Source organism: Grus americana, chromosome 1 (genome assembly GCF_028858705.1).
Source record: "Grus americana isolate bGruAme1 chromosome 1, bGruAme1.mat, whole genome shotgun sequence".
NCBI lineage: Eukaryota > Metazoa > Chordata > Aves > Gruiformes > Gruidae > Grus > Grus americana.
In genome coordinates, this window is record NC_072852.1 from 55,174,692 (window position 1) to 55,191,144 (window position 16,453).

At 48.5% G+C, this 16,453-nt stretch overlaps 2 protein-coding genes across 2 annotated transcripts in view; one reads left to right on the plus strand and one right to left on the minus strand.

The window, feature by feature from the left end:
• The window catches only part of GSG1 (germ cell associated 1), a 99,575-nt gene that overhangs the window by 38,664 nt on the left and 44,458 nt on the right, over positions 1–16,453 (minus strand). The window lies entirely within an intron of this gene.
• Positions 101–15,217, plus strand: EMP1 (epithelial membrane protein 1). Its single transcript, XM_054822417.1, has 5 exons — positions 101–274; positions 11,523–11,640; positions 12,542–12,644; positions 12,752–12,892; positions 13,495–15,217. Exons 2-5 carry the CDS (start codon positions 11,563–11,565, stop codon positions 13,656–13,658), a joined length of 486 nt encoding a protein of 161 aa, XP_054678392.1. The 5' UTR covers positions 101–274; positions 11,523–11,562; the 3' UTR covers positions 13,659–15,217.

Genomic DNA, 16,453 nt, shown 5'->3' on the forward strand with positions numbered 1-16,453 from the left:
CCTCCCAGCAACTCTTGACTCCCTGCCAACAAAGCAGGGCGTAGCTCATTAATTTTTTTTTTTTTCCCCTTCTCCCTCTCTTTAAAGGCAGACTGATTCATAGTAACTCCTTTAAAATAGAGTGGAAAGACACCACCCTCCCGCACCACCGGAGGAAACTTAAACCACCACCAGGTCACTCCCCTTCACTACAGCTCCGCGCTCCGGGACATCAGCACTGCAGCCCAACACGCTCCTGCTCCCACAGGTGCCAGGACCGGCCCCAGCCCACACGGTAAGACCTGCTCTCGAAAATCCTCAGCAACTTTTCTCCTTCACTGGCGGCTGCTCCCTTCGCCCAGCTGCTCCAGCCTGCTTTTCTCCTCTCCTTTTCTCCGCCACTTCTCTACCAACTTGGCACGCGAGCTCACTACGGGACACGCCATAACCTTTCAGCTTTTACTTTGAAATCCAGCTGTGTTATCTGGCAAAGTGACACTGCGAGGTGCCCCGGTTGCAACCGTAGAGCACTGACTGGCTGCAGCAATGCTACTGTCTCTCCTCAAGGGCACATGCAGCCAGGGCATAGGCACGGGGTGCCCAACCTGGGCCAGCCCCAGCATAGGAGCTGCCCGTGCTTTTGGAGAGGCGTTGTTTACAAACGTGGGAAAACGCCTGCTCGAAATTAGGGCTGCTGGTTCAGTGTTTCTGGCTCTCGCTCGCATTTTTCTGCGTGTCTGTCTCTCCTCCATCGGTAGTTTGCCAAGCCTTAATTTAAAACAACAATTATCGTTCCAAGTGAAGTCTGAGAGGCCCTAAAGGTGCAGGCTTTGGGGTACACTGGGGAGGAGCTCTCTTTTTCTGTTGGGGTCTCGGCTCTTGAGGCTGAAGCCAAGCCCCAGTTCTTAAGCAAAGCCACGCGATGGGTAGAAATGCACGCTATGCCTTCCTTCGCAGCACAGATCCTGGAGTGGGGAGCACTGAGAGGCGAAGTGAGGGAGCGGGCGGAATTGCTAAGAGCACCACAGGCTGCATGGTGGGGTGTGGTGGGGGGAGGCGCTGATAAGAAGTGTAGGTTTGCAGAGGCTGGCAATTTTCCCTATTCACCTGCCTTTTTCCATGCAACCACCCCCTCCCTCCCTCCTCTTCTTCACCAGTTCTCTCACTTCATCTGTCTGCTACGGTTTGTATCTTGCGGTCAAATCTGAACTATTTTTGAGGTCTGAGAAAGGGAGTGCAGCAAAGCCAGTTTGTTGGCACCAGGCTTTGGTTCCTGTTGCAGGAACCCAGCCCGCCCCTGCACAGTTTCATGGGTCTGAAAGAGACTGAAACAGTATTTAGCCCAGTCCGGCTCAGAATGGCTGGGGCTCAGGCTGGTGCTGTGGATAGTTACTATATGAATGGTCAAGAAGCTGAGCTGACTTTAACCTTGTGGCAGAAGGATGGATTTTATGAATTTTTAGGTCCCCTCTGGCCCTGTTGCTTGTGGCTTGATCACGCGGGGGTGCCTCCTGCCTGAAAACTAGATGTGTTTGAGTGGCAGGGAAGCCAACTGAGGCAGCGAGTGTTTCTAGGGCAGTCAGCAATCAGTCTGGATAGAAAGTGTTTTCAGAAGTTGTCATTTACCACGATTAACAATGAAATCAGTTTGCAAAAAAATAAAAATGCTGTGGCCAGAGAGCAACTTTCACTCAAAAGCTTTGAATTCCTCGAGGCACCTCTGAGAGGAGCTTTGCCCAGGAACTGCCCACTTGACATTTCTGAACAGAGATTTTCTGAGCAAACACAGAAGAGGGAGCTGGGCTTGAAGAAAAACTTGGAGCCCATTAGCTATTGTTCCTATGATAACAGGAGTCAGCCGAATGCCTCCACCCAGCCCACCTCACACAGCTGCCAAACCTGGGGACTGTGCGGGCTAAAGGCAGATTATTTCTATTTGCTCCCTTGGGGATCAGCATAGGAAAAGGATCAAAACTGAGGTATCATACTATCACTAACCGTGCAGTGCCTGGAAGCACACCCTGACGTGCAGCTCCTTCATGCAAGGCACAGCACACCCACCTAAGAAGTTCCTCCCTGTAGGCTCCCGTGGAAGCTCCCCCCAGCTATGACTAACCATTCAAACGCGTGGCACACAGTCTGAGCCATTCATCCAGGTTACCCTCGTGTGAGAGCCGGGCATTTCCACCAGGCATGTGCCACCCCGAGGTAGACATCTGACAGAGATGGCGTCGAGCCACACCCAAGGACACATTAACGGAGAAGGCACTTGGGATATTCTGGAGAAACACCCAGTTTTGGAGCGGGCGCCTCAGAGCTGCAGGGTTGCTAGTGCTCCCCAGTACTCCACTGAGGACAGAGAGCGCTGGGCTTGGCAAACCGGCCTTGCTGGCCTAGCCGGTGGTCTTTGAATTTTGCAGTGTGTGAGCAATGCAAGTGCATGCAGCAATTACTGTTTGGTGGCCTGGGGTGGAGCAGAGGTTGTATTTTGAAACAGTTCTGGGAGATCTGCTGATAATAGCCAGCGGGGGGGTTTTTTTGGTAAAAGACCCACCTCGGGGCCTTGTTTATAATGAGATGGGGGAGATTTGCTGCAAGCACAAATCCTTCTCTCTATTCATCACCCTCCCAGCTGCAAGGCTGGCACATGGCACTCAGCCTGGGCCTGCTTGAGTTTCCTCAGAGCAAAAGTGGGAGGGGTGGTGGGGTACAGCCTCCTTCCTTAGCCCTGCCTGCACCCATGGGGCTTCACAAGTCCCATCAACCCCACACAGCAGCCGTGACACCCCTTCCATGACATGTTGCTCACCCACCCAGTTCCCTTCGGCTGCTGGACGGGTGCTCTCTTCATTGAGTGCTAAACGCGATGGCGAAAGGGGAGGCACCTGACGCCAGGCTGGGATTTGCCCTCGGATATTCAAGTGGCCCACAAGGCAAGAAATAGCACTACTAGATCCCTTTGATCTCAGTGGGCTCCCGTGCCTGTACCCATCAACAGGGAGGTGACAGCACCGTCACCCAACACAACACAGGGCAGGCTGCAGGGCGTGGCACTCCTAATTTTTTTCCTTCTCCTGCAAAAAAAGTAATGAAAAAAGACTAAAAGATGAGATTTCTTTACCCTTTCTTCAAGGCAGGGAGAAGTAAGAGACCCAGAGGTGCTCTTTTACACCTCCAAAAGGGAGGGGAAGGAAGGAGATTTCCTTTCTCCCCATCTGAAGACGGATGCTTAATACTTCATGGGTCTTTTCTGCTGAGGCAACTCAGCATAGACAGTAAAGGAGACTCTTCTCCATGGCTCTGCTCTCTTGACAGCCCTTGCTAAGACGGGTAACTAACTGGTAGCCACAGTGCTGCAATACTTGTCCTGAATAAACGTGCTGAAGCACCAGCTCAAATGTGACTATACAGATCTTCTGCCATCCAACAGTATGACACAGGGTCCAGCAGCAGTTCCCCATATCAACTGCCCAGAGGGAAATTTAGAGTGCCTCCTTTCCTAAACCGCTTTCTGCTGTTACACTTCAAGGAGGGCAGCAAAGCAGCACATCTAGGGGCTGCAATCTGGAGCATGATCTCTTCAAACCCTGCTGGGAGAGTTTTGGAAAGTATCTCCTGAGTTAGAACAGCTGGACAATGAACAAAGGAAATCCTGGCCAAATTTGCAGCTCCACGCACCCTCATCCTCCTGAACTGTTTGCAGCAGGGCAGAGAGTACATGCAAGCTGCTCTCTGAGTAAGACCAAATGTAGCCCATGCCTTGTCATGGTAGAGAGGGACGGGTTAGGACAACTCAGCTCCAGAACCCACGTTCACCAAGGGAGTGACCGGTTCGCCAAGCTCATAATTAAGATCTATCCCCTTTCCCCTATGAAAACCAGACTGTACTGCAGGCATGGGGAGGCACCCACAATGAGACCTCAAGGACAGGTCCTGGGCTAGGTCATCCCCAGCCATGCAGAGAAATGCAATGAACTATGAGCACTGGAGTGGCTGACGGCAGGTGAGCAGTGACTCATGCCAAAGGGGCCACTTGGCAATACGTGTGGATTAGAGGAAATCTGGGGCGAGGGCCTTTGCTGTCCTTTTGCCCTCACAGGGCAGAGTCTGCTCAAGGAAAGTTGTGAAAGCAGCTGCCACGACTGGGTCCAGCATCCACATTCTTCTCATTCCTGAGAGACATCTCCCCTACGGGCCCCAGCAAGCCTCTGGAAAGGACAGTGAGAGCCATGGGAGCAAGAGGGGAGAGCTGCAAAATGCTCAAAGCTGGAGCAGGCTGGTCAGGGGGTTGTTGAAGACTAGCTCCAGGAACGTGGACCACTGCTGAAGAAAAGGTGGGCTCTGAGACTGGCACGGTCACTGGTCGTGCCAGCTCAGGCAGCTGAGCCAACCTGCCTGCTAGCTGGCCTCCAGTGGCTGCAGCCAGGCCAGCGTGGTGTGCCCTGATAAGGGGAGTTCTTGATGCCTCATGGAAAGCCATTTCCGCATGTAAGATGAGCTAGAATGACCCTTATGCTGTTCTGCCAGCCAATACTAATCACAGGGGTAAGAAGCCCTCTTGAAGGCAGATGGGGCATTTTACCTCACGACTGCCTTTATCCCACCCTGCCCAGAGCAGTGGCCATCTCCTGGCTGCACAGCATCCTCTTCCTTCTGCTTTGTACTCACGCTCCTGCACCCCCCCAGTCTTTCGCTCGTGCACTGTGGGTTGAAAGAAGGAGCTATCACACAATTTTGCAATTTAATCCTGCACAGTCTTTTCCAAGCTGGCTTGCAGGAACAAGGACACCCTGGAGGCAGACTGACCCTTTAGATGCCTAAGTCGCACTGACCACAGTGTCTCATAGGCTGTACTGGCATGTTCAGAGGTTTTGCAGTCTTGAGAGAGAGGGATGCTATCTGATAAGCAGCCATTTCTTTTTCAGAGTTACCCTCCCTTGGAAAAAAAAAAAGGAAGATCTTTACAAAACTGTCTGTGTAAATCAGAGAATTGCAGTTTTAACTTAAAAATGCAGCCAAAAGCACAGCTGATGTGGGCTCTATGGACCTTCCACCTCTACCCAAAGGCTGTTGCAAGGAGGAAAAGCAGTAAGTCCCACCAAGAATGATCTGTGCACTTTTGCTCACACCACACTGTAACCTGAACTTTCCTGTCAGAGCTGTCAGATGGTTTCTCCCACGTGCGCACTGTCAGTGTCAAAGTCGCACAGACACATAGGCGCACCCATAAGGAAGCCATGCATGAGCATGCACGTGGACAGACACGCTCACACACACGGTTCGGCTCTGCTCACAGGGAAACCGCAGATGCACACTCCCATTCATAGAGGGAGCCACGCAGAGCTGCAGATGCACACCCCTACACACACCACGTCATCGCCCAGACCGTCAGTCCTCCCACAAACGTTTCTCTCATATCTCGGCATCTTGTCTGAATCCCTGCCAGTCCCAGCAACTCCCATGTCTAATTAACCCACCCAGGGACCATCCAACGAGCTAAAGGGTGAGGGTGCTCCCCATCTCACCTCCAAAGGTGCAGAGGAGCACTTCAGTGCTTCCATTAGCTTCCCCACCCCTCCCTCTTCCTCGCTGCCCATCAGTCCCAGCCCTTCCTTGGCGTGTCTGGTGTGAGGAGCTGACAGTGCTTTCCTCCAGCAGCGGCTACTGGATGCCTGCCAGCCCCCAGGCAGCTGTCTCTTCCCCTTCCTACTACCAAGCGAGCTTTGGAGTTTCTGTTGATGTTGTCACATGGCTGAGCACTCGAGGGTGGTTTCTTCTGGAGAAAATGCCAATTTCTCACTGTCTGCCCTAGGAGCTCTGATATTTCCCCACTCTCGTATGAATCACAAGCATGAGAGCTGGAAAACCCTTGTGTGTCATCTTTTGTGACTCCCCCTTGCATCTCTCAGTGAGTCCAGGTTCGTTTCCAAGGGTGGATTCTTGAGGACTCTGTCTGGTCCCACAAGAAATGATTCACATGCTGGAGCTTTACCACTCCCCTGGGAAGGCAATTCCTCCTGATCCCTGGGAGACCATACTGCCAGGAAATGCTTCCCAAGAACCAGACAAAATCTTCCATTTACTTAAACTCTCAGCCCTCAGGCTGCTCTACACTTTCCTTTTGGTTCGCATTCATCTGCTACTTTTACAGCCTCTCTACACCCCATGTAGTCACCACAGCCATCACCCATGCATCACAAAATTTTCTCACTGCCATAAACCAGAGGCTCCAAAGGTCTCTGTGTGCCCACGCACACCTCCTGCCCAACCCTTTTCCCACACATGTGAAATCTCTTTCCAGAGGCACCAGCCTACTCATCCACATGTCTATAAAAAGCATCTGACTTGTAAATTGAGTCAGGCTGGTCTGTCAGAACCAGGTTGTCAACAGCAGTGCTGGCGTACAGTGGTTTATGAAAGTCTGGAGTCAAAGGGTGAAAGCAAAAAGATCCTTCCCTGTCGTCATTTAAAGTTGTTACGAGCTTTCTAGTAACAATGTGATGGGTCCAAAGTCACCATGCCACCAGAATATCACAGAGATATTCACATCTTTGCATCCTGCCACATGACCCTGGGCACGATGAGGACTCAGGCTCGTATCGCACACAATGACAAGGTGTGCAGTTCTAGCAAGGCTAAGATGCAGTCAGAGTATCAGATCAGTCGAAAGGCAAATCTACAAATTCTGCAGAAGGTTTTATCCCACCTTGAGGTTTCCCTTACTGGTAACTTCATGACAGCATTGCTATTTGTAGGTTGGCTTTGCAGTGAGGAATGCACCAGTGACAGAGGTGGCAGGTTTTGGCTGTTTCAAACAATATCAAAAAGTTTTTATTTTCTGTCCCGTCCTCTCCAATTTTCCCCTTCCTTTCCAAGTGGCCTTGGCCCTGATTCGAACCGCCAGTATTCTCGGTGTGACTCTGTGTCACTTCAGACAGTGGCCAGGTTCACATGCTTTCTCTAAATATTGGACCCCCCTACTGCCACCATCAGAATCAGCATGGTGAGATAGACCACTGGTCTGATTTACTACTGCACTCCTTATATTCTGTGGTGGCAGCTGGGGAAGGCAGAATTTCTTTCATCTCAGTTGCTTTCAATCTATGGAGATTTTTGTTGACATTCTGGCCAAAAGCATGTGCTTCTTCCCCAAAATGCCATCTTTCCCATGTTAAGAAATTGAATGTATCAAACCCAAGGAACTTCAGCTGAAAAACTGAGTTTTAGAGGAGTCAGAGGTGACCACAGTGCTCACAGGTGGTGCAATTTAGATGTCCTCTGCTCCCTAGATACTATAGGCTGCTATAGGCTGTTGGCTGAGTTCTCCCCTCAGCCAGCATCTCTCACAGTACGCCTCAACAACTCACCCTGGGAAAGGCAGTCACAAGCAGGAACCTCAGTTCAGACAGGAGAATAGGAATGTAAGTCAGATGAGCTACATCCCTTAGAACACTACAGATCTGAAATATTTCAGATTTAGTTGAGAGTTCTCTGATTTTTCACACCAAACAACCCGATCATTCCTGCAGAAACATCCTGTACGCTTCCCCTCTACTCCTTTCACTGCAGTGCACTTTCTGCCAGAAGCAAAAGACAACTGCCTAATCTGGCTCACCCTCTTGAGTAACCCACTCCCTGTATTTCAGGAACTATACCATTGACCTTTGTCATATCTCTGAGTGGCACTTTGCATTCCATCCTGATGCTTTGCTAAGCAGCAAACCAAGGGCAAAGACTCACTTCTCCGGATTGTCCTCCAGATAGAAGGATCCAAAACACTCATCACAGGGGCGGTATGTGTGGCTACACTTTGCCTGCTCAAGAAGACTTTGTCTTAGTTTTTAATGGGTAGTACTTGCCTGCTTACACTTGAACTAGGGTTCAGCAGAGCTATGTATTGTACCCCAGTATGTGTACTCCATAGTCAGAAAAAGTCTCTACACAGATGTCATGCTTATCAGTAGGCTTTTTTGTGCTGAAGGCTGCTGTGGTGGTTGTTACACATGGTTACTGTTGGTGTGGCTTGTTATTTCTCCTCATCTGTCATCTCAGGAAAAGAAAACTCAGTCTTGCTGTCATCAGTGCAAAATCTCTTGACTCAGGCAGGCTGTTCAGCAGGTGCATGACCTTCACTCCTTCTTCCTCACCAGCTTGTCCTACCTCAGTAGTCATTCTACTCCCATGTCTCAGCTCTGTTTTTCTTGGCTTAGATGGGGTCTCTCCTCTGGAAGACACACCAAGAGGCTCAACGCAGGATTCACAACCTGGTTGCTCGACCGGTTCTTGAGAAGCAGTCCTAAAACTCATAGAGTGTCCTGAACACTTGCAGGGTTAAATAATTGTGGTTTTGAGAGCTTTGGGGTGAGTCAGTGGAAAAAACTGGCAGCTCTAGGAAGGCTAAGACTGACTCATAGCCCAAGAAGTGCCTGAGGAACTCCAAATCCAGCTGCAGTTTAGGTAGGCGAGTGGAAGAAAAGGCATTTGCATGCAATTGTGTCCTATTGCTCCAGCAATGTGACCCCACCCTGTAGCGGAGAAAGATGTCTCACACTTAACAAATGGAAAGAGTATCCTGTCAGTGACCAATGCTTTGCCAGCTTCTCTGTCTATGGGAGAAAAAATGTCCATGCCGTACCGTCAGAGACAGAGATGACTCTTATTTCAATGCCATTCGTTCACCCACTGGTCCTTTGGGATTGTTCTCTAGTGTTTTATTTAAAGGGCAGGGAGAGATGAAGGAAGGGGAAAGTGAATGAATAGAGAGGGAGGCTTGTGCTTTAACTCACAAAGAATCAAAACTAAGCTGTGAGCACATATCCCCGGGGGGAGTTTGCATTTGACAGCGTGTGTATTCAGGGACAGGTGCTGATGTTCTCAGGAATTAGGTGCACTGAAAGGACCTGAACTAACAGTGCTCTCAAGCAGTGCGAGAACAGAGCAGGAAAAGCAAAGGCAATAAAGGATTTGGGTTTTTTTCTTAGCGTATTGGTCAAAGTTCTGGGTGGTTAGGGGTTTTTTTGGTTTGTTTTTTTTTTTACATTGAAAAGTAACATTTATCCTTCATTTTCATTTCTGAATGCAAACAGAAGATGCATTTAAAAAGACTGTTCTAGTCCTTTAGGGTGTCATGAAAGTAGGTTTTTAGTCTTTGAAGTACAGGTCTTTTTGAAGGTCCTCAAAAATAATCAGCAAAAAACCTGCTGAATTCATTTTTAAAGAGGCCACGGAAAATATGTCCATCTAAGAAAGAAGAAAGTTTAGCCACTGTTCAGTAAAGGCAAATTTCATAGCAGGCAAATTTGCCACATTTTGGTATATGCATACCAATACACTGTGGTGGCAAAAGCACTTGTTACACTTTGTGTAAGAACCAAGGTAATCAGAAAAAAGGATGACAATTAGTCAAAGGGATGAGAAGATTTGACTCAGAGGCTCTATTCAAGGCACCTGCTGCAGACATGTAACTTAGTCATGGCAACAGCAATAATTTCTCAGCTCAAGGTACAGTGGCAATATCCACATCAGTTGCCATCCAGCATTTTGAAACCCTTGTTCCTTTTGCAGTCAGTGGACAGAAGGGGTTTTAACGCTCAGGTCAAGTGTGTTCATGTGGTAGCTTGCATATAGAATTGAGAACCTGGATTTTAGCAATGCTGAACTCATAAGTGACTGTCACTACTGTCAGAGAGCAACTCCTAAGAAGGCTGCACTTTCTCCAACATCATCGCTAAGGGAGGTACTGTGACAACAGAGGGCACAGTGACCAGGCCATCCAGGCAAATCAAACCCTAGAGGGTGAGGAGTTTGCTAGGACACCCAAAACCAGACAAGCAAGCCCGGCCCGTGTTCAGCAAGCCAGGGCTAAACAACTCCAGAGAGGTCTCCCAGGTAAAGGAAACTTCACAGCAGACAAGTTCCTGCTGAGGAGATAGGACCAGTCACCAAACCTAATCTGTCCTTCTAAGGAGTGGCCTCATTTGGGTGGGAGAAGTGACCTAACAGAGCTGGTTCCTTGAGATCCTGAACTCAAGGAACTCCTCCTGGTCATCAGCTAATGCTGAACTGGCCAAAGAGCCACTGATGGAGAAGCCTACCTGCCTGCTGTGGTTTGGGAAACTGTATCCAAAGCGGTGCGAGGAATAGCTGCAGCGCTTTACAGGAATACACTCCCACACGTGGCCACAATGAGAGGAAAGACAGGAGTGAAGAAGGTGGAGTCATTGAGTAAAAAAACCCACACTGATGAGACTTCACAAAGCCTTTTGTTACAGTTTGTGTGGAAGACATCATAAGTATAATTGTGTTGTTCCATGACAATGTTACCACACCCTGTACAAATGGTGACAGCATCAAACCTTACCTGAGTCACCCGGACCAAAATAACTTGACAGCCAACATTAATCAAATACTGCCCTTCAGTACCAGTCCTACCAAGAGAAAGAGCAACACAGCCTTGTGAAATTTTCTAGGAAGCAGTCTTTCACTGACCACAGAGTGGACCCAGTAAACTCTTTTGCCTGATCTCTGTAGCTATACTGCCTGATTTCTAATCAGTGCTGGGAAGGAGGGGAAATATGCTCACTCACTTTGTGTGAATTGCCTGCGCTCACTCTCACAGTGTAGAATTGTTCCTTGTATTTCACGTTTTCAGGGGAGAAGTCAGCAGCCTTGATGAACAGTGTCGAGAGCTATCTGAAGTGCATTCCCTTCCCAGAAGTCTTGCCTTTCCAATTAGATGTTCATCAGTGACAGCGAATCTTACAAAAAGTAAAAGCTTGCAGGGTATAGAGGCAAAAAAAACCCCAACCATCCCAAACCCAAACCAAAGAGGAATTTGCATTACAAGAGAACCTTATTGCAATAATAAAGTGATCTGCATGCTTCAAGTTTTAAAAGGGAAGCAGGCAGTTTTCATTGTAAACCTAAAAATCTTCCTCTGCCCCAGAACACCTCAGTGATGTTCCTGTTGTGGTTATTCTCCTCTTCACATAATACAGCGGGCCATTCAGTAGGGTTAGTCCCCAAGTCCACTCTCTGCCACTGCCTAACACCTGCTGCACCCAGGAGCACACAGTTCTCTACTCCACACCATCTGTCTGTGTCCCAGACCAGCTGCAGGGGGCTGTGCTGCGAGAGGGAAAGGGAGAACAGGAAGATCTTTCCTGACCTCTGTGAATCCTTAGGGCAAAAACTCCTCATCCTGCAGTGTAGGCCTGGAGTATATTATTTTTACTTTACATAACCACACAACAATTTAAGCAACCTGTGTATATACTCGGGCTATTTTTAAAATGCCCCCAAGCTAACTACCCCTGCTCTACATCTCCTCCCAAACTGGTTCCTTTACCTCCAGGCTTTCCGTAATCTCTTGAGCAACTCCCTTGCAGATTTTGACAAAGGTTTTAGCTATGTTTTTTGTGACTACATGCTTCCAGAATGGATGTAAGATCAACCTGTTTTCTCACACGTAAATAAAGATTATAGTACTGCTTTCTTTGATTCAGCCCTTCCCTTCACCTCCTCCCTCTGTTGTTCTCCTCCAGAGCTCTCTGTATCAGTGACAACACCTAGAAGGGACCCAAGATGTTGGTGCTACTGGCCGGTATCTTTGTGGTTCACATCGCCACTGTCATCATGCTCTTTGTCTCCACCATTGCAAACGTAAGTAGACACCACTGCCCTGGATGAGACAGAGCTGTTGCCTCCTGCAGCAGTAGCCAGCCCTTCACATGGCTGGCAGGGGGACAGGCGGGTGGGTGCTCAGGTCTATAGGTGAGGGACACCCGCTCACAGCCATGAGTAAATACGAAGGTGGGATGGGTTTGCTGAGGAGCAGAAAGGCAGCCGGGCTGGTACGGGAGGCACCCTCTGCCTGCCACATCCCGCTCCCCAATCCCAGAGGCAGCAGCACCTCAACACTCTTCATCCAAGAGAGTGCGATGAGGAGCGGGGGCCATCAGCAGATGACAGCTCCGAAGCGGTATTTGCCATCCCATCTGGCCGCCAGGCTGCTGCACCACCGGGCGCTCCCCCATGCCTGTCTTGTTTCGACGGCAGCATTTCTCTGCCGGGGGCAGGGGGGCGGCCACAAGCGCGGCTCCCGATGGAAAGCCCAAACCAAGGGGGGCACGGCCCCCACCCCCACCCCGGCGCGGGGGAAACCCGGGGCGAGGCTGACCCCTGGCGGATCGGCGGGGGCGGCGCTGGGGCGGATTTCGGGGGCTCCTCGCACCCGCCGCGGCGGCTTGCTCGCCTCATCGCTCCCTCCCGCCGCCTCGCACGGGGAGAGGGAGAGGGTGGCCTGAGCGATTTCCCCCCCTCCCCGATCACGGGAACAGACTTCCCCGGTGTTGCGCCTGGACCAAATGCCTCCCGGCTTTGGAAGCCTGCGTCATCTCCCACCCGCGTCGGCTGTTCATCTGCTGCCGACACACGCTGACTTTTTCAGCTCTCCGTCTTGTGGCACTTGGGCTACTGCTGCTGCCCTTACAGTTTAGTCTGACAACTGGCCGGAAAAGCAAGGCAGCCGCCCGCGTGACATGACTGTTTCATCCTGTTTTAGGTTTGGATGGTGGGTTCTTCCAGCTTAGGAACGGTCTCCTCAGGACTCTGGCTACTGTGCAACAAGACCTGTGAGCAGCTGCCAGTTAGCAGTCGTGATGAGGGTAAGTTACATCTGCATTTTCATTGTGGTGATGAATTGCAGGATGTTGGTGCACAATACCAAGGCTGAGTCCTGACCTTCTCAAATCTATTCCCTGTGTGTTCACAGCTTCCCTGAAAGCCGTGCAAGCCTTTATGATCCTCTCAATCATTTTCTCCGTCATCGCGCTTGTCATGTTCATTGTCCAGCTGTTCACCCTGGAGAAAGGCAAACGTTTCTACATCACTGGAGCCATCATGCTGGTTTGCTGTGAGTATGCACACCTTGCGATGGCTCTGCGTGCGTCCCACTGCCTCTGCAAGCGCAAGTAGCTGCACGTGTCTGCCACTTGCAGCCATCAGGGGAGGTTGTCAGCCACTTAAATGTTTCCAGTGGTCCATATTTTTGATGAAACAAAGCACTGAGGAATTGAAAAGTATTGGGGTTTTACTGTATATAATGAAAATATTTTCAGATTTTCATTAGAAAAGCCCAGAGGGTTTTGCAAAGTACGTTTGAAAGACAATAAAAATTATTCAAGTTATTTGGGGGTCAGGGGAATAAACAGTTAGACAGCTACTGCTCATGGGATTCAACACGTAGCACCAAACTGTCTGCAGATCTTATTACTTATTTCCTCCTAGCAAAGGTTTATTCCCCATGGCACCCACTAAACAAACCCCAAATGTCTCATGTCATCACATCTGCAAGAGAAATCCTCCATAAATAAGCCTAATGGGCAGCAGCCTGTCTCTCACATGGCACAAGCCATGGATTAGAATCTCAGGGGACAACAGTACTTCAGAAGTCCTGCAGCAATGCTGGTTTCTCTGCATTTTCAAACTCTTTTTCTTTTCCCTTCTTTCCCACAGGGATGTGCATTCTGATTGGAGTCTCCATTTACACAGCTCGGTTCACAGGCAGGGTGCCCCTCTCCACAAGTTCTCACCACGGCTACTGCTTCATATTGGCCTGGATCTGCTTTTGCTTCAGCTTCATCATCGGCATCCTCTACCTTGTTCTTAGGAAAAAATAAGGCTGATGGGAGTCCAGGGGAGAGGGTTGGCTACTGGGAATGGGGAAGAATTGCTCTGCTGAGAGAACTGTTGGGCCAATAGACAGAAACAGCCACCATTATCACCACTGCCGCCACCACAGAAAAATCACTAACAAAGCTAGAATCCTCAGAAACTCCTTCACCAAAGAGAGGGAGAAACAGCTCCAACTGATCTAGCACTCCTGGGGCTGTTGCGCCAGAAATCTGCAAGTGACCCAGACAGCTCTTCTACTTTTCTGCAAAGTCATGTCATACCTTCACAAAGCTTCAAGCTCAGCAGTGATGATTGAAGGGCACCACAAAAACAAGGGCTACATCTTTTTCCCTTCCTAGAGCCCTTCTCACTTATCTTTCGGTGTGCCTTTTGGGTTGGACAGTGAGGCTTATGACCCCTTTTTTTGTCCATTGAAACAAATGGGATGGGCCTTTTGTTACATTTTTATATATATATATATATATATATATATATGCGCACACATATGTGAAAGTTAAAGACACTAAATAGAGAAGCAACCCAATAGAAATCAGATTAAATTTGTATTAAAATATCTACAGAAATAAGGAAGCAAATTTTTTTTTTTGCTGTTCTGTTTACTATTTGACATTCCCATGGTTGAATCAGGTACAGATAGGAAGAGTAAATATACAAGTGTGGATGATGGAGAGAGAGAGAGAGAGAGAGAAAGTGTGGGGGTGAAGATACACAGGGGTTCCTAATTACAGAGGATGAAGTTTCTCAATGATGCACATGCAGGGAGGGGATCATTTAGGTGTGTGTCTACACTAAAATCTTCTGTTCAGCTCCAGAACATGGTAACACCACCACAACATCACAGATCTTTAGTGAGACAAGTCTTTATCTGTAGGCAGGTTTTTTTACCCACATCATCACCCAGGACATCGTATTAATTGAGAGCCCCACCTTGTGATACAGCTCATCTCAAAGGTAGATTATGGCGGTTAGCAGAGGAAATGTATTCCCTAATGAGAGATTTGGAGAGAGGAGGCCGGGCTTTTGAGTCTGCTCCTTGCTGCACAACCTTAGGCCAGTTACTTAACCCGGTGCTTTTCCATCTGCCAAATTCTTCCATAAAACTACACCTACCTCCCAGGGTTGCTGAGAGATTTTGAGTCCACTCCGTAATACAAGGTCCCCGTGTGAAAGGCTGGCATAGGAAAGTAAGACATTGGTACTGCTGCAACCCACAAATTTCTGTCAGTTCGAACAATCTCAGTCGCAAGTGGCATTTATAAGGGACAAGAGGTCAAAACTTCCTGTGACTCCATCCACAACTAAAAGGCAGAGAGTATCAGAAAACATACACGTGCAGATTGTGCATGGATGCTATTTACCTCTCTCTCTCTCTTTCTCTCTTTCTGTTACATTTTCTTCTTATGTAGACTTTATCAATTTGGTGGATATATTCTAGTACTGTATGTTGCTGTTTCATTAACAAAGGTTATTTCATATATAGTCATTGTAAATATTTTGAAATGCATATTTTTAACTTTGAGGGTATAAAAATAAAATCTGATTCCCTTTATTATAAAGAGTTTTACTCTGTTTTTTTTTCATTAGTGTTTCAGATATTTGTTAACAGATGCATTTGCTGTTCCCACTGAATCAAAGTTCACCCCTTTAAGATGATGCAGAACTACCACGTTCTCTTGCTTGTCAGTATATGAGATTTCCTGTTCTGGAAGGGAGGAGGAAGCAGAACAACTCATACAGCTCCTGTTTCAGGCTCCCTGCAAGCTCAAGCAGATAGTGTGAGCAATGATAACAGTCCCAGAGCCAGGCTTTGCTTCACACCCAGGAGAGCTGGAAATGCACTTTCTCACTGGCAGAATCTCATTTCTGTGGAAGCTGATGCCTAAGGTGCTGCAGGATTTATTATGTCTTAGACCAACCCTCATCACAACTGAGTTCCAAAGCAAAATCACCAAGATGTTTGCCTGGGCCACTTGACTTGGTATAGCTGTTGCCTCTTTTGAGCTGTCTGGGCAAACTTTGTTGAGATGCCCAGCACAGGTCACAGGCAATGGTCTCAATTTTTGAACAATGTTCTCCAACAACCTTTGCCTCACCACAAACTGTTGTCATTGGCAGATCAGCAAGGATATGAAGGCTACTGGACACTCTGGACAGCTTGGTTTGCCTGAAAAACCACTTGGGCTTTTAAAGAATCAGTGCCCTAATCTACAACCGGAAAAAAATCACTGGGTCCTCTGGCATCTGGCAAACCTAGTTGATCTAGTCCCTGAAGTATAACCCATTCCAAATGAGACAGTCTGCTCCACGCCTGGTAGTTCCTACCACTCTTCTGAATCCTGTTATATTAGGGGCTGGCAGGCAGGGAATTGCACTGGGCACCAGCAGGACGGAACACACCAAACAGAAAAGCAGATGCCAACAAAGATGAATCAATTACAAAACAGAAGGAAGCAGAAAAGGATAGAAGAAATGGCACTATTTGTTGTGTCATATGATGGGTGTTTGCTCAAAAATCATCTTCAACACAACCTGAAAGGACACTGACCCAGTGCCACACAGACTGTGAAACACAAAGTCATGGCACTCCTGCAAAAGCCATTACAGGGATTTCAGGGGCCAAGCCTCACAAGAATCAGGACCAAAACTGACTCCATTACTTCACGGCAGAGTCCTTACACTAGGAAGAGACTTTGGAAGATGAGAAGCAGAGAAATGAAATGATTCCCATGCCTGAGACTCTGCTGCAGAGCAAAGGAAGGATTCCCTCTCCCTGGTCCTT

Excerpts from the sequence above, each read along its gene's own strand:
- EMP1 (XM_054822417.1), top strand. The coding sequence starts at position 11,563 with ATGTTGGTGCTACTGGCCGGTATCTTTGTGGTTCACATCGCCACTGTC. Across the intron at positions 11,641-12,541 it reads TTGTCTCCACCATTGCAAAC|GTTTGGATGGTGGGTTCTTC; the intron begins GTAAGTAGACAC and ends ATCCTGTTTTAG. Across the intron at positions 12,893-13,494 it reads AGCCATCATGCTGGTTTGCT|GGATGTGCATTCTGATTGGA; the intron begins GTGAGTATGCAC and ends TCTTTCCCACAG.